The sequence below is a fragment of the Watersipora subatra genome, chromosome 10 (genome assembly GCF_963576615.1).
Source record: "Watersipora subatra chromosome 10, tzWatSuba1.1, whole genome shotgun sequence".
Classification (NCBI taxonomy): domain Eukaryota; kingdom Metazoa; phylum Bryozoa; class Gymnolaemata; order Cheilostomatida; family Watersiporidae; genus Watersipora; species Watersipora subatra.
Genome location: NC_088717.1, coordinates 49157621 through 49181190, shown reverse-complemented (window position 1 = coordinate 49181190; position 23570 = coordinate 49157621). Strand labels below are relative to the sequence as shown.

The window sequence follows — 23570 nt, the reverse complement described above, 5'->3', positions numbered from 1 at the left end:
AGCATTTTAGAGTCTCACGAGATAGATATTTTAAAAGGACCTTTACTGATGATGGGGCTGGTTCATCAGAACTGGCAGAAAATGATAAAAAAGTAAAATTACAGACTATAAGTTAGAAAATTCACAAATGCCAAAGTTTAAAATGTTGAAAAAATGTTTGGTTTTAGTTAACCTGTTACTGTAGAGTATTTCAATTAAGGAGCTATGTTTACTCCTTTTCGTTATGAATGCCAAAATGGGCGAGTTTGGGAAGATTTTGGAATGGGCCAAGCTATTCACATGTATTTTACGCTTCATACAACGTAAAAACCATATGACAAAAACGTTCTTGGAATGAACTATTTATGTTTTAGAGGCGCTTAATGTACTTTATTCTTAGCAATTATTGTTTGATTAAAGCTGCTTGGCACTGGTACGGCTGCACAAATGGAAAGCTAGCAATGCATAAGCTCAAAAAGACAACTTTCAACTCCGAGTGAGCAAAAAGTATTCAATGATGAACTTGCATACATTTTTAGTAAATTTTATCAGAATGGGATTTTTATCACTTGCAATTAGTTTTGATGTTTGAGGTGATCTGATCGCCAGGATGTTTTAAGGTTTGGATCCATAAAACTTGATCACGATTAAAACACTCAGATCAAGCGAAAGTGTGATTATATTTATATTCGCAAAAAAGATCGATAAAATAGAGACTCGTGCTGCTTAACTTGAATGCAATAGCCGATATCAAATACCGCAGCGATAACAACTAGTGACGTCATTTCGTGATCATTTAATACTGATCGAGTTTTATCGATTTTAATCTTTAAACATCCTGGCAATCAGATCACTTCAACATCAAACACCATCGCAAATGATAGAAAAATACTGATATCTTTCGATAAAATCTACAAAATTTTGGTTTTTGGGCAAGTTCATATTTAACTCTTTCGCTACCGTGAGCCGATGTATTCGCTATCACGGTAATAGATGTACAGACCGTAAGCCAATGTATCGATCGGATTATCGATAGGGTTTCACTTTTCTTTTCATTACAAAGCCTAAACATTAGCTAAGCCAATCAAATTTGGTCTCCAATGAAACAACTTTGTTGCTAATCACGTGCAAGCAATTGAAAATCTTTTGGCTCAACAATTCCATTTCCAATTATTTTTTAAAACGGGAAAACCAAATCGTTATTGTCATGGCAATAAGAAATTCATCGCGTTTGTTCAATGCAGAGTGTCAGCAATTTTGCAAAAGTGGAATTCACTAAACGATTTTATACCTATCTTGTAGAGAATTTTGTTCTGAATAACATGCATTCTACAGTAAAAAGAATATCTGTATTGATTCTCGAGATACTGCTTAAATACTAGCGGTATATCGATTTTTGCGAAAATCCGTTTGAATTAATCAGAATAACAAATTTAACGCAGTAGCGAAAAGTTAAGAGAGTAATATCCAACAAGAAACCTAGACACGACTATTACTAGACACGACTATTACTAGACCCGACTATTACTAGACCCGACTATTACTAGACACGACTATTACTAGACACGACTATTACTAGACACGACTATTACTAGACACGACTATTACTAGACAGGAATATTACTAGACACGACTATTACTAGACACGACTATTACTAGACAGGAATATTACTAGACACGACTATTACTAGACACGACTATTACTAGACACGACTGTTACTAGACACGACTATTACTAGACACGACTATTACTAGACACGACTATTACTAGACACGACTATTACTAGACACGACTATTACTAGACACGACTATTACTAGACACGACTATTACTAGACACGACTATTACTAGTAATCGTACTCACTTGTAGTTTGCTTTAAGTAGTTCACTTTTAAAGACTGTAGTGGGTAAGTCAGCAGGAAGATTAATACTGAAGTCATAACTGCGTATCCCAGCCGGCATTTTAACCGCTTCCTTTCGTCCTTCCCCTAGAACATGTTCAGTGTCAGGTTTATCTTTCTACCATAAACACTAAATCCTCCACACCATCCATCTATTACATGATGACCTCAATTGTATCATTCAATCCATATTAATCAACTATTAATTGACATCATTGTACAATATTATTCTCGTAATAAATTTATATGATCAAATGGGTAAATGATAGGTGACATCAGAAACGTTTGTAGAGCTATCACCTAGGGTCAGACCAGAAAAATCTTTAAGCTAATAAAAACTGTTTCCAGCTGTCTGAAGCCACGGATGGAAAAACGATCGCTTCGTAGAGGATTCGAACCGGCGCCATTTGACATTACTTCTAGGGTTGAATAATTACTGTGCATATAGTTGTTCTCAGCGCTTTATTACCCAGGGTGCGAGCATATAAAAAAAGCAACTGTTTAACAAGGAAACACACAATAAATGATTTAACGTTTAATGACACACACAGCGTCTGTTTTTGCTAGATGTTTGAGCTAATATTTTCATGGAATTCTTAGTTGCTTTGGACCTTACTGGCAACAGCAACCTTACTTGTGCAAAAAATTTGCTTGAAGTAGCTGTGTTGTTTCCAAGGTCATATGAGCTCAGCTTTTAGAGCAGCCAGCGAACTTGTACGAGAGCACAATATTCAATAACGACATTGAGATCTGTAAATCCTCTTGGAAATGAAATCCACATAGAAATTCCATACCTTTCTTTAATTTAATTTGAGCTTTTTAATTTAATTTGATCTTTTTTTAATTTAATTTTTAATCACAACTCAGACAATTAGTAAATAATCAAAATAAGGAGTTATGTCCTCACACTTATTTCAGTACAAAAGCTTTGAAGACCTAACCAATTAAGAAATGTAACGCTACTGACATGCAACGGTGATTTGATTTTATTGATTGATTTTATTCTTACAACTGAATGTAGGCGAGCTTTACCAATTACAACACCGATAGCTCAGCCAACATTTAGTGGATTCGAACGAACAACTATAACAATGATAGTGTGTTGACTCTGGTCCTCTGTATATTTATAGTGAGGGAAGAATTAGTATGCTGAATATTTACTGACAACAAGAATTTGAATAGCACAAAACAAGAGAAGTAAAATTTAGCCTGTGCTAACTAGCAAAAACTAGTTCTATAGTAATTGCTGTGATTTCCTCGATTTCCAATATTCCAATAAACTGCTTAAAAATTATGCATGTAAAAGTCCTGTAGAATTGTAACTTATCACCATAAAAGTCAAAGAGCATATCGATAGCCTAGTCGAAAAGCACATTTTATCATTGCGAGTAGTTCAAAGAAACGCAAAAATGTTTCTTACATTTAACAAGCATTCCAGAATGCAATTAAAATGATTACAAACGAATTAGTGCCTATTTAAACACAATGCATTCCATACGCCGTTAGGAAGATTTTTTAGAAAAATGTTTAGAAAAAAGAGCTGCGAAGAGATAACACTGCTTTCAGAAAAGGTCAATTGTCCCGGATCACATTGAAAGTTGATAAAATCTAAGGTAATTAGATCGATAAATTTCCAGAAGTTCAAAAATACAGTATATTGTAACATTTGAACCATTTCTAGCTGCTGTGTAACAATTTTAGTCAAACTGAATGAGTAGAATGAGAAGCAAAGCTTTATTTGTTTGAACATTGAAAAAAGATTATCCAGCCAAAAACCTGGTTTCACATGGTTTGGTCACAAACCTTGTTTGCAACTTCAATGGAACTTGTGTGATCAAGTTGTGGGACAGTTTAAAGAATAATGCTAGCTTCCTTTATTGCATGGCATCTGCTTGAACAAATTTTTTTTTGAAAAATCGTAATTGATTCGTATTTGACTGAATAGTGTTAGAACGCCATTTTCCCAAAATACATAAAAATTTCATGACATTTTGAGATCTTTATATGCAGAGTTTGTATGTAACTGCAAAGCATCACGATTAAAAAATTGTTTTTAACACTGTCACCGACTCAGGCCGATGGCAGAATGACAACTTGTGATTCATGCGGTTCCAGTAACAAGAGTGGTAATCCTGATGATGAGACGCTGAGAAGTGGGAAGTGACTAAGAACTTTGTCCACTTTTAAGAAAAGTTCAAAATCTCAAAACTTTAAAATCTTCTTGATAAATTATCACTGCCATGAGACAAACTAACAAGTCTTGTAGTTAATATCACGTTGGCATTAACTTCCTGAACATCCTGTAGCACTGATGCAAGCATAGACCTGTTTAGCATGTACTTCAACAACACAAGTACCAAACCAGTGTTGGTGTTTTTCAGCAGCCTTTTGTATGGCTTTTTTCTTGTTGATTACTACTTATTTAGTATGAATGAGAACATCGCTACGATGAAGTGGCTGGCAAAGTGGCAAGACTTTTAGATCTGTCAAACCTGAACCTGACTGAAATAGTCCATATTCGGTAACACGACATCGTGTCAGTTGCGAAATAGCTGATCTTTTCTATGCTTTTAGGCTTGCATCCCATACCAGCAGTGCCCTGGAAGCGTGTCTGCTTTTAATAACTATGATGAAATGTTTTTATGCAACTTGAGCAGGCTAGCCTGTTGTTTTTCGATAGAGTGTCTGTCTGCAGTGATTTCACATTAGTAAACTTTAACACTTGTGGCAACTGTCTGATGTACACCCCATGAAGCACCCATTATCTTACCAACGACTTCAGTACAAATCAGCAAACAATGCATATGAATGATGTGGGTCATGGAAACACAGTGTGATCACTATGTGGACATCACTATGTGGAATATCTACTAGCCTTCAGTTACACGCATGACTGTTGATAATTACATAAGCATTTAAATGCAAAAACTTTAATCACCATGCCATGCTAAGTGCAATCAGGGGCCTACATGTTTATAGTGATTCGAAATAGTAGTCTACACTTTCAGTAGCGACACAATATGCTCATGAGTTTCATCAAATAAGAAGTCCCTGAACTTATCTTAGATTCAGCTAATAAAGTTAGGGAGCCAATAACAATGTTTGTGTCCTCAAATACAGCATTCCCTCCCTGCTGCCATGCCTCGAGCATGCCAACTGACTTGTCGCTCAAGTGAGCAATGAAATACAATGCTCCCTCTACCCGCCCTCCCTCTACGGCTTCAGTACTTCTCGCGAGGTAATGATATTTACTAAAAACAAACAGAAAACTAAACAACTTAAATCTCATACTCTGGCCCGGTGAGACCACCCTGCGAGCATCATTGCGTCACAGTTATCGCCGTCTTAAGGTTTGCTGGTTTCCTGTTACGATTTGTCAAGTGTAAAAGTGCAAGCTGCTTCTGACATCCTTCATCACGCCTCTTAAATACCCTCGAGCCTCAAAATTATCTAATGAACCGGAAACAACGAGCAAAATGCTTATGACTAATATATATACATATATAACAGATATGTCGGTATAGGGCGATGCTACTTCGCGGATTTTCACCTATCGCAAGGGCTTCTGGTCCCCATTAATCACGATAGACGAGAGAACACGACTAACACTATTTGGGACTAGGAGTGCTTTTATAGAAAAGGTCAAGAACGTTTGAAAGAACTGTAAAACTAGTTTACGCAGAAGATATTAAGTAAAAAGAGCAGATATGAAACGCGTCCGTTACATGAGGATTGTGTTGTAACAAATGCTAAAGCTATTACTAGGCCCAAATCAGTACCAAATGCAATAAAAGTCATTTGAGACTTGCGTCTCTGTCTCATATATCGTGCAGTGAAACTAGTTACGTACTTGAATGATATAAATGCAATAAACATTCAGAGATATCTCACATAACCTTCTAACGCTTGTTTTAAGTCTTTAGAGCATTCTTTCAAAAATATTTTATACAAAAAAACTAGCAAACATTTTCATAAAATTTAGCAAATGTTACAAACACTCTTTTTCAATTAGGACCTAATCCTTAAGCCTGGTTTCTATATCGGGGTCTAATGGTCACATAAAGCTACGTTGATAGTGATCGCATAAAAATGGCCGCTAGCCATGCCACCTCGAGAGTGCTGACCTTCACTTTCGGTATACTATTATTTCAGCGCTGTTCAACATTCGCTTGACTGCCGGCAACTACCCGCAGTACTCGGTTCGGTAGGTTCACATTTCACCGGCGATATCCCTGCGGTGCTAGCGCCGCTGCTTGCGGCGTATATAGGAACCAGGATTTAAGGACCTAACCAATTGGGTCTTTAGGAATGCGGCGTTCGCTCTGCTGCATTTAATTCATTTTTTTCCAGAATGAAATAATCTTCTTAAAAGAACTTTTACCAATAAGAAAACTGAAACTTCTATCTATGTCTATGTCTATATTTATGTGGATCGCTTGAATTCAGCTATATGTATTTTCATAGAGGCAGCAAACTGTTGCGATTTTACATCATATTACAAAGTGAATGTCTGTGAATGTCACAAAACTCATTTTTAAAACGTAAACATCAGAATAACAGAAGTAGAATAACGTTCATTATGCTTATCTGAACCCAAACTGCATCATAGCGTCTGCAGAAAAAACAACACAGAGTCTAGAATGATTAGCAAAGGTAAGAAGAACTCAATACTAACACTTTCTATGAACTTCTTATAACACTAGACACACTTACATAAAATATTTCAGTACTCTTTGACATTCATGGTAACAAATTAACCGTGTCCATATGATTTATTGATGAGCTAGTGAACAGTTTTTGCAGTAATTGATAATGCCATAATTCATCTCAAATTCACTTTGACATATCTATGCTCAGTCTTTAACCAAGCTTTGAGCAGTGGAATTACAACTGGAGCAAATGGCGTGTTCAACCTTCCGGCAGCCAAAGGGTGAAACACAAATGATTTGAGCATATCTAAATTAGAAGGTGCTTAATCTGACCTCCACGAGAGCATTAACTGGTAAAAGGTGACTCACTTGTGCCGAAGAGAATCTCATTGCTGGAGAGCACAACCTTTTTTGTATCAAACACTCGCACAAGGCCCTCACATATTATCCTCACACCTGAAGTCAAAACATACAGATTATATGGTTGCTACACAAAGATAAGCTTTTTAAACATCAACAAGGAAATATCTACCGCTAATAAAAGTTGCATTATGTTTACCAACATGATAAAGGTCTCTAAATACAAAGGCCAGTTGAGCCCTACCGACGTTACTTATAAGATAGCCCAGTTCATCACCATTCTACATGCTCATACCTGCCAAACACCTAACGCTAATGTGTCCTTAAAAACATACCAACCGATAGCAATTTGCCAGTTAGTAATGACAGATGAGAGAGAAAGTGACTAGCCTATCAATCAATGGTGACCTACACTCCTAGAGCATAGCTGCAGGAAACAATCTGAATGCAGTGACTGCAACCAATTAGAACACCTGTAAGTGATGGCCTGAGTAAGTTGGGAAGGGAAATATATTAGCGATCAAGTGAGTCATGATATAATCAACAATGCTCTTCCGTGTTCTCATCAACAAGAGAACTATATATCAACGTCTGCTACACTCCTGACACTAAATAATAATATATATAATAATAATAATACTGATGATGTTATGAACAAGAGTGACGAGTTGAAGAAATAGAATATTAGCAATTTGAATAACTTTCACTCAGGTTTGTTTAGCTAAAATGATGACATCACGAAGATCGCTCTACTATGGAAACAATATTCAAATCGCTCGTGATCAAGAGGCTGATTTCGAAAAACTAAGTTATATATAAAATATAGAATATTTAAAGTAATATATATATATATATATATATTTATACTATGGAAATAGTGTTAAAATGGTTTGTTAGCAAAAGGATGATTATGAAAAACCAGGCTATATACTTGATAAAAAATGATAAAATCATTGATCTTCAGAGACATGGTACATAATTAGCTTTACTTAAAGGTTGACTTGCAACAAAATTCACATTACAGATATTTGGAATCAAAAGATTCACTATGTCTTACTCTGTTGTTTTGTAGGTGCAAAATATGTGGAAATGTGATTACAAGCTCTTAAAAGCTCAAAAACAACCAGTTCATCGCCGCCATCACAAAACTGCTGTAGATTACAATCTCTTTTCAAAACGGCTCAAATGGGACATAGTTGTACAAGATGGCTTCTGTTTACACTTTCACACAACCTCATTCGTCGAAATATTTTCACAAATATACTTCACGCATTCAATAAAACCATGTCTATTGTTCTTACGCCTCGATTTTATCGTCAATGTAATGCTGTCACTTTCAGCACTGATATCTTATAACTTACCGTAAAAAACCGTTTAATGTTTTAACCTTAGCTCGAAGGAGTACATATCATTGTCTGATAATCATGACGAGCCTGTTAGTCACCTGTGATAATCGAAAAGTGCTGCAGAAATTATTTGCGAAGTATTGGGTCACATGATCAGATTACGACTAGACGATTAGACCAAGTAAAAAAACGGTAAAGTAGCGAGCATCTATATTTGATACGGGGTCTTCGGTAAAACCCTAAGTGTTTGTCATAAACTAGTGCTACGAGAAGTTTTTTATATTGAGCCTTTTAATGGCCTTTGAATTTACGTGAGAACATCACGTGACAAAACGATAACCAAATGTAATGACTACGTCATCGAAATAAAGAGATTCCAATCAACGGCGGCTTTTCGTTTTTGAGCTATTAAGAGCTTGTAATCACATTCCACATATTTTGCACCTACAACACAACAGAGTAAGACATGGTGAATCTTTTGATACCAAATAATTGTAATGTGAATTTTGTTGCAAGTCAACCATTAATATTCTTTGGTAAGGTTGACAACTCCGTTGCAAAACCATTCGGATAATACAATCAGCATGCTGATAGCAACATTTGAAGAAAACAGAGTCATGAAAACTGTGACTAAGGCCTGTGACAGGTCAGTGGGCACAGAGTATGTGAAGCAAAGACTTTCCAATGTATGCCATTTATTTAACACCAAATACAAGATTGGTTTGTTTCGCAATGACAACAATGATCTTTACAGCATTGATACTCAAGTATACCAGTCAGCAAGACAAAGCAATTGATGCTACATGATCACAGACCCGAGGAAACCAAAATACGCACTCATAGATTCAAAGTCTTTAGTACTCGGGTAGCTCTGCGATTGGCCACTGCTGCCTATGCTAGTCATTTTAAGACAAAACAAGAGAAATTTCATGATTTACAAAACCAGTTGTTCCTGTGCAAAGAGCAGGCAGACAAATATCAAAAGAATTAACACGCGCATCGGCTGCATTGTTCAAATGTAAGTGAGAAAAAAATACAAACTTAAAAATGTATTTTACTTCTGATGCAGTGGCTTTGTGATTCTGAATTAGCAACTAACACAACTGGTAATGATGTACGCTTATAATTCTACTCACGGACTATACTGATGGGTTTGATAATTTCCAGCCGCACCGTGCCGGTGAGGGTGCTGCCTGATAAGTAGAGACCAGGCTGGGAAAGACTGTCATTGCCGAAGATAATATCGAGGAGCCGTACCTGTAGGAAGAACAATAAGGAATGTGTGAATACGGTCGGGGTTCCTTGATTGTATTTAACAGGGGAGGTAACTTTGTAGATGGACTGGAAATTGTCAAAATGTCAACGGAATCAGCAGCGTTGTGACCCCATGTCACTGACACGTGCAGGTACAACCTGCTGTAAGAGAAAATATGTGTAATTACAGGCAATGACCTGCCTCATACCAACTACATGTATATTACTAGGAATAGCCAGCGATGTACGTAATGCCATTTCAGTGAAGCCTGCTTACGGTGCCTTCAGATTCCATAGCCTTCTATTCTACGTACTACAATAGTTATTATTATTGAACCTAACTTCCTTGTATCTGATGATTGTTCTTGGCAGTTATTAATCTTTCACTGTAGATTTTTCTATGATAATAAACAAAGATACATAATAATTACTATTGAAAATACTATGTATGTATATATTTAGAGCCTAGAAAACTATTAAAAACATTTACATAGAGCCTAGAGAACTATTAAAAACATTTACATAGAGCCTAGAGAACTAGTAAAAACATTTAAAATGTCGGGTCGCTGAAATTCCCACTTCATGGATTTGTCAAAAAATGGGTTATTATCGACGATGAAAACTAAAATGAGAAACCACAGTTACTAGAATGACTTAAGTTTGCTGTCGACTACAGCACCTGAAGAAAAAACACGAAACTTCAGCCAAAGCATATAACAATTTAAAATGATGACTTAGTAGCTTACCTTTGGTAAAAGCTTGCCTTTGGTAAGTTTAGCTTGTCCATTGTTCATGCTGCTTATTCCTATCACTGGGCTATTGCGACTGTGGTAGTCCGATGCCATATGTCGAAGAGATGGTTAACTTAATAAGTAGGTCTATTATGAAAGTGTAGGCCACTCCACTACACCAGTTTACTCGATGGAGTCGTCTTTTGGATGTTTAATAACCTTCACTTCTGTTGTCCTTGTAGTTGATGCCTACATACAAGTAGTCTTATACTAGCTAGGCTACTAGAGAAATGGAGGAGGCATTATAGCACTGCCTTGCAAGCTATCAACTGAACTCCACGTGACATTTTGATTGGCTGTAACTGAGCGCTTATTTAGCCTGTCTAATAGTACTGCCAGATAAGGAAGTTGTAGGTTATATGAGTTGCTAGGCAGGGAACACAAGGAGTGTACACTGAGAACATGAGTACACTAATTGACATTTCCAATATCTGTAAATGGACCAAGGCACCCATTGAGGTTTTGAGATAAAATGAGGAATGACATTGGCATGAGGCGAGTAGACAAGTGCTAACATGTATTGTGTAACTTATTCCAGCAACGGGTGAACGAGAATTTGGTATATATTGCATGACATAATTGTAAGAGCATTAAGGACACCTTGTCATCACATGACAGAAATTTGAAACGAAAGTCTCAATATCGTGAAAGAAATTGTCTCATAGGTGTACAATAAAGAACTATATTTAATTATAGGCATTCTTACAATCATTTAGTATCTTGTAAAGAGAATAATAGATAGATGGCCAAGCATGAGTCATCTACAGCCACATGCGACAATGACAATACTACCAAGCCTATTTTAGCATGAGTCAGTGTTTTCTCATGACGAAATTGAAGCTATTGATTTACGCAAGAGTGTGCGTAATGCTTTTTCAAGTCCTGCCTATGCACTGCCGCAGTCTCTTTTAATCAGGCACTAGGAACTTTCAAGTCACCCTCATGTTTCATATCAGTAGACCTTCGATGCGTAAACTGCGAAGATTATATCTGATCGCCAGCTTTTATATAATAATGTATACAGCACTAAAACTAGAGATGCATGACAAACTTGCGAGCAGCCATCTTACATTCAGTTTTTTCAATGCTTCAACCTGCTAAACATGTTTTTCAATCTATTATTTTATAAATTATGATGTATGAATGCTGGTCAAAAACCATCCAATTTTAAGGTTTAACCCACTCAGGACTGTTCCCGAATACCTCGGGAAGAGTTGTGCTCTCCAGGGCCCATTCCCGAAGTACTCGGGTTAAACTTTGATTTGCTCTATTGCTTAGCTGTTTAGGTACATCGGTTTTATTCATTCACCAAACGAAGTTTAAGAGTCTGGGCATCATTTTGATACCAAATATGTGATTGGACAAGAAAGTTTTAACTAACAAATTATGTGATAGATATCAACTGTTTTGGAAATTTGATGATCGCCATTTTGGAAAAGGTTTATCCGAACGATGGCAAAATTTTTAAGTGAATTAGATGCGGTAATCAGCTCAGGGGAAGAAAATAGCAACAAAAGTAATGTTCAAGAAGAAAATGAGAATTTTCTGATGGAAGAAGGTAAGTTTTATGTGGCTATTTATAGAATTTTACCGAAAAAAAAACGATAAAAAGCCGAAATTTTTCTTGTGAATTTCTAACAAACTTTATTCTAACAGTGTAAGATATGGATTTTTTTAATGATACACATGATTATAACATTTTCAATCCAATAAAATTTAGATCTTTTTGCAGCATGAACTCATCACTCTATTACCCCATAATAAACAATAGTTTTATGATTTCCTTGTAGAACTACAAGATAATAAAAATTTCTTATTTCATTTATATCCAATTGTTCAACCCACAATTAGTCAAGCATATAGTTCTCAACCTCAACATCTACTATAAACTAGCCCCAACCACTAGGCTCTAATATTGGTCGATAGGGGACACTTACCACAGTAATCATCTTCATGACTTTTTGTGTTTATATTTACAGTATCAAAAAATATTTGCAATTTGTATTACCAATTGTTAGCTGCAGTAGACTACTTATTTTCAATTTGTTATCAGGTATTTACCCTGAAAAGCTACTAAAGCACAATTTTTTTAGGCTGTATCATATTTGCTGCATGAAGGTGAAGACAGTCAAGGGCTTGTGAGTGATGATGCCGTTGATGATGGGCCTAGGGCTTCAACACCAATATCTGATGAATACAGCATCAACTAACTTATAATGGCAGCAAATATGCATGTGTAGTTGGCATCAAATAACTCTCACCGTGTCATAATTTTTTAATGAACACACCCTTATTATACATGTATATATTGTTTCGTTTTCATGCATATTCATTTTTACTGTATTTTTTACAATATATTTTACTGTATTTTTACACCTATTTTTTTTGCTGGTAATTCATTGTCTGTTAGCTGGTAACTTGAGTATTTTTATGCATAATATATTCATAATAACCTCTGCAATGCATTTCAATATAAATTAACAAATTGTTTGATTATATAATTGATAAAACTGTCAGTGACGTAGTGTTGGTTAGAAGCTAGTAACACCTGTTCTATTTCTCGGAATTGAGAAATCTTTTTTTTTATTTGCTGCTGATAAAGTTTGCTATCAATCTAACATAGGTCCAACAATTTCAGTATCAAAAAACTGCTTGTGAGCTGCTACGAAACATGAAAAACAATTTTGATAAAAAAGAAGTTCACAGAATTATTAGAAATTGTGGTCAGTAGAATTTGTAAAGGTGCAAAAAAATTTATATCACATTGTAGCCTGGAATGTCTTTGTTAAGCTGCAAAAAACAAATCAAGATTATTTTAAAAAGAACTCTAGTTATACACAATTTTGTGTAGCTCTATTTTAATTGTAAGGCAAGTGAAAAATTAATTAGGCTGGGGGAGCAGTCAACCAATAACTAATTAGTCCTGAATGGGTTAATATTGATAGATTATTGTTGTTATTTTTTATTTGTTGCGTGTTATTTTTGTAAAATGCTGTTTGAAACAACATAATCGTTCTCAAGTCCAAGCATTTTACATGTGACCGATGTGCCACTACTTGTGCGCACAGGCTAGAATTAAAACGAGGGTGATGGAAATAATTAGAGAAAAGTTATTCAGAAATCAACTAAACACAAACTGGCAAAGAATTCTTCAGTCACTACACTAGATTCCCCTATTAATCTATTTCACTGGAAGCTATCATGGAGCCCTGTAAAGCTATTAGAAAGTTCTGAGTATGTAGCTACACTGGATGCCAATCAGTAAATTAATCTTGATTAAGTCTCTTTTACAAAACAGACCCAACTTCAGAGGAATCATCCTTCAACATTGATTTTTTCCTGCGTCAGTTATTCTACAATATTCCATGTCATGACCAGTTTTTGTAAATGAGTCTTCACCCAATTCCTGATTGCGAGAGCCGAAACATATTACTACATGATGAAGCATCACCACGATTCTGAGTAAACTACAGGATTGTTATTGAGCTGCAACCATAGGTCGTTTCATAACAACCTATGCAACAGGAGTTCAATTTTCCAACCAAAGCAGAAAATAACAAATAATTTGTTGTTCAAGAGGTTTACTCAATACAAGACCCTTAGACTAAGCAATATTTATAGTTGTTATCAGAAGCATATCACGACTTGAAAACGTTACCTTTGCTTTACAATATGATCAGTATCGGAAAAGCTTACTTTTCAAAGTACAGTAGATGCTCCTATACCTCTGGCAATTTGGTACCAGTTAACAGAGAGTTTATGTGAAATTTTTGCTTCATACTACATAAAAAATTTCATATGACAGAAAATGTCGAGTCAGGTGAGTTGTCAAATTGGATTCAATGTTAATCTATCTTGCCGCACTAACGAAAGAAAAAACGAGGTGCGTATAGTGTCAGATCTAATATAGGGCCTATCTACAACATTTGCGACAATCTAGTTCGTCGTGATACATGTAGATGTGCTGACCAAACAGAGAACAGAGTAGCTGCGCAATTGTTCATAAATACAAAGGCGATGGACTGGTTAAGGCATAGATATAGTAAACCCTTTCCTTCCTCATCCAAACTCATTATATAAGTTTTGGATATTTACAATAAAATATGCAGTCTCCGATGCACAAACGATGGAAAAATTGTGCAGTTTTTAGTGTTAAGTCAATAGGAATTCATAGATCAGCTGATTCACTCTACACATCACCATGATGTTGCGTAAAGCTATATATACGCCTCACTTATTTTGATTATTCGCATATCTAGGTTTACTACATCTATGTGTTCAGGTATTACAGCGTTGGTCTACCGACTGTCACGAGTTGGGGATATCGTCGAAAGTTCTCTTTTGTCCTAAACTTGATTCTTGGATACAGATAGGCGACGGAACCGGCGGTACCACTTTTTTATAGTATAAATATTTTGTTGTTTTGCTTCATTATATACGTATAAAATAATTGTTATTAGTTTTACTTTGCAGAATAGACTTTGCTGTTTAAACAGAATGAGCAAATCATAGTAAACGAACGTCGAAAATGTGCACTCCCGATCAACTCATTGTAAAATTACCACAACCAAGGTCTATAAAACCGGTGAGATTGATTAGAAAAAGGAGAAAAGTGTTTGAAGCGAACCAATAACACTGCAGTTACGGTACAGCACACAAATTAAAAAAAGTTATATCAAGTTTTTCCTTTTTGCATGGTCAAAGGGGCGAGTTTGAAAAGATATTGGAACGAATTAGGCACTTTACATGTATTTCACCGCTCTTATACTTATAACGTAAAACCCCTATAAAGTAAATGTTCCTGGAATGAATATTTACATTGAAGGAGCGCCTACTGTACTGCAAAAATCTTCCAGAACGCATATTAAAAACTTTGACAACCACTTAATGACCAAACCAGCAAAAGCAGTGATGACAAGTACAACTGCTTAGAAAGCTTATAAGTCTTAAGAGTCTTGGAGCGAATTTCTGTTTATTGATAATGATCAATTAAACAATCTTTTACTTGACCCTTTCAGACCCAATTAATCAATTGACTGTTCAGAAGGGATAGACTCCCTAGATCTCAAAGGTATATATATAAATATATATTAGAATTTACAATCTCAAAGATATATCTATATACATAAATGTCAATGTTGATCATCATCTGCTCGGATGTCTACCTGTCTAGCTATAGCTACTAAAATCTTGGAATTAAAAGCTTGTTGCGTGCTGGATTTGAACTCCGGCTGATTTCAACTGCAAGTTACAGAGCCACAAAATTAACCACTGACCTATACAGTCCTTAGCGATCTATTGTTTTTACTATGTACCGTATGTGCACGCACAGTGCAAAAGTGCACGCCAAATGTGCACTTTTGATTATTAACTCATATTGTTTTTTGCATTTGCAATTTTTTTGAAATTGTTGAAAAACTAATTTTTTGCTACTATTCCCTGTTTTTTTAATTTGTAATTTTAAAATGTGCCTTTTCAATTTCAAACGTGGCGTCACACTTTTATTTCCGGTTTTTCGTAAAGTTTGATTGCTAAATCGGAAATGGTTCATACTTTTCACAAGGAAAATTGTATTATTTCAAGTAGGAATAGCCTCTACAGTCCCTCTCTCTGTTCGGTCAAACAAAATACCAGACAAAGACAGCCCGATATCTCATTTTTACATGTGTGCCAGTATCGAGAGGTGCCAGTATCGTCGTATTAAGTTTTGATAGATAGCTTCTGCTGGAACAGTAACCCTTTTTATACACACACTTCCATGCACAAATTGTTATTATAAACTTGACATATTTAGGATCTTCATTTTGTTTTCTCAGTTCGTATTAATGTATCATTACCAAATCATCTTTTATTGTAATCGTGGCAAAACAGATTTACTTGAGCTATTACTTGCTGATTATTTTACATTTAACCACTTTTATGGAAGTTTTTATTTTGTTTTTAATTTATTCAAACTGCACAAAAAACTTTTCTCATGATATGAAGTCTGAAAGTTATAATGGTAACTACTGTTATATCTATGTTATATGTATAAACTTTCAGTGCAGAGACTTTTATTGCCCGGGCAACGCAGGGCATTCAACTAGTATATATATAGCCTACATATATTGATATTATAATGATACTGACGAAAGAAAGATCTTCAAATTTTGTCGATACGGTTGAGTTTTCTTACAACTTATGGAAAAAGCCTTATTGGTCTGTTTTATGAGCTCCAACCTATAGGAATCTGGTACTTTTTGAAAGGTTAGAATGTGTACTTTCGCAATATTGCAAAAAAGAATTATGTTATAGTAAATGACTTACACAAATCACTCAAGTCAATCCCGATCAATTCGGCCCAGGGAATAATAACTTCTTCCCGAATATTACGGGATTATAACTAAAAGGGGCCAGCAATAAGCATCTACTGTTACCAGAGGCTACAGCAACACAACCGATAGTTGGAAGTGATGACTTTTGAGGACTGAAGAATTTGACTTGCCTTTGGATTGTAAATAAATTGCGAAGTTTCCAAGAAGTGAGGTTAGCAGTTCAATCGGACATGCTTGTTGGCAAACTATCATTTTAACAGCAAACGGCAAACTACATACCTAATGACTCATTACTTTGGTGGATTGGTCTATACAAGCAACTTGTAGAAATACCAATGCTAGTGAAAGTGCATCCAAAGTTAGATACTATTATTCTCAACATTCATGGGAGACAATTTTTAAAATACAAGAAAACATCAATTACTGCGAATGGCAAAGCGAGAAGAAGCCATAAAACACCACAATGAGGGCTGAAGCGACGATCGCCAATGACAGTTTATTAGTCTATAGCTTGAAGGAGAAGTGAAAGAAACAAAGTTACGTGAAAACTGTTACAGGATAGACAACTTTAAATAACCAAGAGCGATTTCCTCGTGAAACAATTTATAATGATTTCACATAATTGCACACATTTAGTAACTTGAGTCAATTACAAACACTGATAACTGTTGTTATTGTTGTGTAGCGAGCTATCTATTTAAATGACTAAAAATGTAATGCTCTGGGCAACACGCCGTTACTGTAAAGTATTCTGCTATCCGATGCTTTTAAAAAACTTTGTTTAAGATAGCCTAATGTTCATCACGACAAATATCTTATCACGAATATAACTACGAGTCATTTTACCAAATTGTTAAAAGTTGAGCTTATTGTGTGCAACTGTCTATCGATACTAGCAATATTATATTGCTACTGCAGTGGCTTGCAGTTCGGCAAAAGTTGATTCACTTCAAATTTTTTCAAATTTAATTATTTAAATAGAGCAAAAACAGCACATGTAAAACCATCCAACTTTAGCTACACTGAAATATAAAACAGCCCTCCACATGCATACAACCCTATCCGATAGAGGACGGAACAAGCCAGACAAATCTATAATTGGTAACCCAAGGCTCAAAGTAATCACTGCATCAACTTGTGAAAATTCTTGCCTAAAAATTACTACAAAAAGTGAAAAGTATGGCCACTTCCAATAATTTATTACAGGGATACAAAAATGTGCATATTGAGTTTGTTTTTTAAAATCGGTCATATACTCAGTACCTGCCAGTGATGGAATCCGACTAACTAATAATATGTACATTACTAAACTTGAAAATTGTGTATCTAGCAGCTTGATATAACAAGACTTGTCACCTAAACAGTTATGACTTGTGTTGGCTCACAGTCCAAATCAGTAAATCACGCTTAAGCTTAGAATATACTGTAGATATGGAAGAATGACCTGAACATGTCTACAATGGGATATATGATAGTGCATAACTTTATATAATGATGTCTAACTGTCAGCAGATTGATTATGAATTATGTTCATACATCCTCTGTAAGTGACCAGATTATACCAGTGATAAGATATACTAAATCACATGGTTATTGATATCTCTGCGGCTTACAATGTTCAGGTTCTAATGTAGGTTATCATTGTAAGACAATGCACCCGTTCAGAGATGTCAATAACTCTTAACATGTCACAAATTACACGTTCACTTATCGAGCGAGCGTATGACACCATTTATGCTGGTTGTCAGCTACAAAAGCAACACGATCCACAACTTAAGAAATAAAGGATAACATTTAAAAAGAATTGTCATTTTAACGCAAAAACATAAACAACTTACAATTACTATCCAGAAGGTTTACACTAAAAGTAGCTACAAAGGTATAACCCTCTGTGTATGCTGAGGTTCATGAAGCCTGAATCACTAGTGACGGTGACGAAGCAAAACTAATCTAGCTATCACTGCATCGGCTGTCATCTACTGATAGCCTGAGCATTATAGAAGACATAAATAAACTCAATACGCAATTGTGGTTGAATGAATGAAGGGTTGCTCAGGAAAGTAGCTCAGCCAGAGCGTAAACAGTGCAATGAATGTGACGATTGTTCAAATCACAAGTACATGAGAAGTGATTTGTGGCACCTAGACAAATTTCCATATCTAAACTGCCATAACCAGCAGTTAAAAAAACTGGCCACATAGACAGTAGGTATCATTCTGTGTATGATGTAAAAGTTACTGCAGTTGTTACATCCGTATTTTAAAACTTTTTAATGATTGCATAAAGGGGGTGAAATGCAACTTTCATCCAATTAACTCTCCAGCTACAAATTTACCAAACTTTAATACAGTGCACCCTCGAGATACGATTACCCTGATATACGATTTTTTCACCTTACGAAGTCAAATATTGTGATATCTTCACCTCGCTATACGAATTTTATTTCACCATACGAATTTGATAAAAGTTTCGCCCGAGTTAAAATTTGGCCGTCGGTGTGCTCATAACACACGTCGAGATAAAAAAGACACCGAAATATAGTTTGCCGAAAACATTCTTAGAACGTTTAGAAGAGACACGATGATCGACTTCTCTCATGTCCGCGTGGAAAATTTCGTGTAAAATACACAAGCGAGAGCAAATATTCATTTGTAGCGTTGTTATAGCTTTTACTATAAACATTCAAGTCAGCATACGTATATAACTACAACTATCTACATTTAATTCGTTATCTATGGAATCTGAGACCGATACAAACGTTACAAAACGAAGGAAAAATGATTTCTATGTCAACAAAGTTGGATGTCGTAAATAAGAAGAAGGGACCCGTATTATTAACATTGTCAAGGAATATGATCGCAACCAATCAGCATTTGCAATTATTATTAAAACAAGAACTCCATTAAAGCAAGCACAAGAAAGAGCTTCCGACTGAAGATTTGAATGAGCTAGGTCATGCACGCGATCAGCATTCAAAAGGAGCAACCATTTTGTAAAGGCGAGGATTTAGAAAATACAGAAAATCTAACATTCGCAGAAATGTTTCAAGTGTTTAATTTACTGATGTGGACTGGTACATTAAAACAATGCATGTATAATATATATTATTTATCTCTTGTGTGGCATGTTTTTCATATTTTATTCATTTTATTTGTTTCCTTTTGATTTTATGTTATATTTTCTTGTTTAACCATGTATTTGCATATGGGCTTGTTATCTTCTACGTGAATAGAATTCATCGTATGTATGTAACTCATATAACTAGCTACTCAAGATAGTTGACACATCCACATTACTTTCTGAAACTTGCTAAAGCCCTGTCCCCCCATAGGGTATAAATACGTACAAACTTTGTATGTATGGTTACATTGATTCTTGTGCACATTTCATACAAGACAAACTACTGTACCACATTCTCTGGATCCTTTTACAAGCGCTAGCTAGCAATTTTCTGCATTGCACCATCAATTTTTTCGTAGTAAAATTGGACAGGAATGGACAACTTCTTTTAGTGTGCTAAAAAATTCCAATTCATTACGTTTTAAATTTATTTTCAAGTGTACAGCACCATAATTAACATTGATACGTTTTTGCCTCCTCTCTGCTTTACTCGCTACATGTACCAGCTACGTTACTCCAAAGGTATGTACGTCCAGTATAGAAAATATAACTTTATTTTTCTTTTCGGTAGCCATTAAATGGTCAAGTGTGCGAAAGGCCGCTTTCTATAACTGCATCGCTCGGCCTTATTGATTTAGGTCGAAAATGATTTCAACCAGATAGGCTAAAGTTTATAGTGAAAGTGACGATAGGAACTGCTGAAGGATAAAATTTCGTAATAAAAAGTTGAAATTCAGTAAAATAGTTCAAAATACATACTAAAACTTAGTTTTAAGTGTAGGCTTAGCAAGCTAAACTTACTTGAAGTGAATTCAAAGTTTATGTTATGCGTACCTTTTGAAGGCAAGAACTTACCGTACGTACTACATTTGGTACACACATAATTTTGTGTTTTATTGCAGATCATAACCATTAAAATACACTAAACACAATACAGTTACTGTAGGTAACTATAATTACTAAAGTTAACATACTATTTTGTTGCTAATTGTCAATATGTACACATTTTTATAAACAAAATTGACGATTTTTACCAGGGGGTGTTTGCATTGTATAATTACAATGGTCTTTATACCCCGATATACGAATTTTTCACCATACGATGCCAATTCTGGAACGAATTAACATCGTATCTCGAGGGTGCACTGTACATGAATCATAAAAAGCTAAAAGCTTATAGTAGTTTCACAAATGTACATGCATAAATGAACAAAATCAGACGCATAAGCACGAATTCAACATTTCACTATTAAATCATAAGCTTGAACAAGTCTTTTCAAGTAGTTCCTAAAACTACGAAAATATAAAATATAGAGCATTACTGTCTATTAGCTTGACGATAACCGATTTCTTGTCAACTTATTTTATGTGCATGTAGCATGAGAGGTTTACTAATATTATATACTAATAAAATATATAAACACCTCATTCAGGCCTTCTCTAGTCGTTTTGCAATGGTGAATTTATCTGCTCTTGACAACATACTTTCTCTGCCAACTACAAGCACAGTCAAATCTTGACACATGAAGTTACTCCAGTCCAGAATTTGCATGATACGTCGGAATTACCATGTGTTGGAGCAAATATCTCTATGAGAACTATATTGCATTTAAATTTTACACATGTTGTATCTTGTTCAGGCTATATATATTGTATATACATATATATCAAGATTGAGATATACTTTATATATATATTATATATATACATGTATATATATATATATATATACATATATATATATATCAATCTCAACTTCCGTCATTTGGTATGTCTAGCTATAGCTATTAAAAACTAGGAATAAAAAATCCACTTCGTGGTCGATTTGATTTCCGAACCTCCCGTTCACTAGGCAATTACCTAACCAATTAAGCTACGGAAGATGCAATGTATTCATTAGGTGATCTGAGTCGTGATGTGAAATACACATAGCACTCAGCATTACACAATGTAACTAAAGCTTGCTCTCCCAGCTCTTATTACTAAGTTTAGCAATACGGATAGTAGCTTACTCAAATTAGTCATTGGCAATGTGCCAGGCTAATGGCAAGTGGCAGGCAACTACATTACCTGCCACTGTTTATAAGCTATTTTAATACCCGTGCGATGCCGGGCATTCACCTAGTACATTTCAAAGCTCAAAAACTTGATGTCATCCCAAAAACTTGTTCGCACCATTAGGCTTACATATAGCACTAAAAGGGCATTAAGTAAAATTTAAAACCAGACCATAAGGACATGCGCAAGCAAGTGATAGTGCTGAGAATAAAAATGAACCAATGCCTGTCAAAAAAGGAAAAGTAAAATTGTAAAATATAAGCGACCATCTTTGGATCAACTACTTTATAAATCTGCAAAATCATCTATTTGTTACTGTGACCAAGAAACTGGAAAGATGTAGGGAAAAAAAGCTTGAAACTAGTGAAAGTATAGAAGCTGATAGCAGTAATTAAAGATGAAATAAATGTATATATCTAGCAAAGACAATGCTCAGTTCAACACATATTATCATAAAACTCTTTAAGCAACTAGTATACCTGGTAATGTAAACAAATTTTATCTCCAACTACTTGCTATTTTTCCGTTGTGAGAAACACAGCTAGCTGAATGTTATTTAGAAACTGTATAATTGCTTTTTTGAGCAAAACAAGATTTGAACCCTGTTACACAATTACTATTATACTGGCTGATCCAACATCTTTATTAGCCCTTACTGTGCCATAACAGGAAATCAATACGACAGAATCACTTTCTCAACACCTTGACAAACGCCTGTGCACAACTCCTTTTCATCTTCTCAATCATTCACTGTATCGCTTTCAAAACCTTTAAGCAGACTTGTAATTAAATAACATTTACATTCCTTAAAAGTGACTTAGAACAACATGTTTGACAGTTGCGCAGCAATTATACCCTATATAACTAATTTAAAATATAGGCTAGTAATTACTAGCAGACTTGAACTATCTCAGAAAATTGGAAAGAAACTTGTCGCTACAAAATCTGAAAACGGTGTAAAATAATTCATGAACATACAAAACTGGAAAGTCAAATGTTGCGCTAAATGCTAAGTTTTTTTTCTAATCTGATCAACGCATCTAGATGCCTAACTCCTGCGCTGCCAAGAGCAGCCAAGTTTTTAATTCGTAAATACAAAACACAAGAAAGCCATCCTACCTAGTTTAATCACAAGCTTCTATTAGCAAGTCTTGAAAATTATAATTACGCCATTTACTATCTGAAACATGTGATTAGGTGTCGTAGAAAAACAGCCATTATTACTTGTTCAAAGTGAAAACAGGACTGGATACTTTAATTTGAGTCAAGTTCAAAAACTTACATCTTAAACATCCCTAGTGAAAAAGTCGCAAAAAACACTAACTGTCCCTTGAGCATGAGCTAAACTATATCACAGTAAAACTCATCCTCTTATGTCTTCTAGTCAATATGTAATTTCCACTTGTGCCAAGTTTTTTTAGATTAAAAAACTTGTATTATGTATAACAATACCAAAGACAATACGACACCTTAAATTGCAGACCTCTATGTAACATTAATTCATAGATTCTAATTATGAAACCAATTACTGGAACATTGTTTTACAAAGAAAAAATCCATTTGGGTCTAATTGAGGCACGCCCCTTACATCCCTAGGTGGTTTAGCGTGAAGAATCCTACGAGGTAATACGAGGTAATACAGTCCCATGATACCTAAAGCTGATCAGACTAAGGGGAACCAATGAGCCCTGTCGCAGAAAAATATCTGGATCTGGATGATGTTTAGTCCCTAGAGCCTCATGAGAAGCAAGAAAGGGACCCTCCGATCGCTAGGTCTTTTTTTTTTGTTAGTCCGCTA

General features: G+C 35.2%; 1 protein-coding gene across 3 annotated transcripts in view; it reads right to left on the bottom strand.

Moving 5' to 3' along the window:
• Positions 1 to 23570, bottom strand: part of LOC137406031 (uncharacterized) — a 36023-nt gene that overhangs the window by 8509 nt on the left and 3944 nt on the right. Inside the window, exons 1-5 of one of the 3 annotated variants that reach the window (XM_068092548.1) lie at positions 21139 to 21154; positions 10236 to 10469; positions 9372 to 9492; positions 6899 to 6985; positions 1844 to 1967 (exon numbers count right to left, since the gene is read on the bottom strand). In XM_068092548.1, coding sequence (XP_067948649.1) covers positions 1844 to 1967; positions 6899 to 6985; positions 9372 to 9492; positions 10236 to 10334 — 431 coding nt within the window. In that variant the 5' untranslated portion in view covers positions 10335 to 10469; positions 21139 to 21154. Of the gene's footprint in view, positions 1 to 1843; positions 1968 to 6898; positions 6986 to 9371; positions 9493 to 10235; positions 10470 to 18432; positions 18565 to 21138; positions 21155 to 23570 lie in introns of those variants that run through there. The other 2 variants (XM_068092547.1, XM_068092545.1) reach the window with 2 other exon arrangements.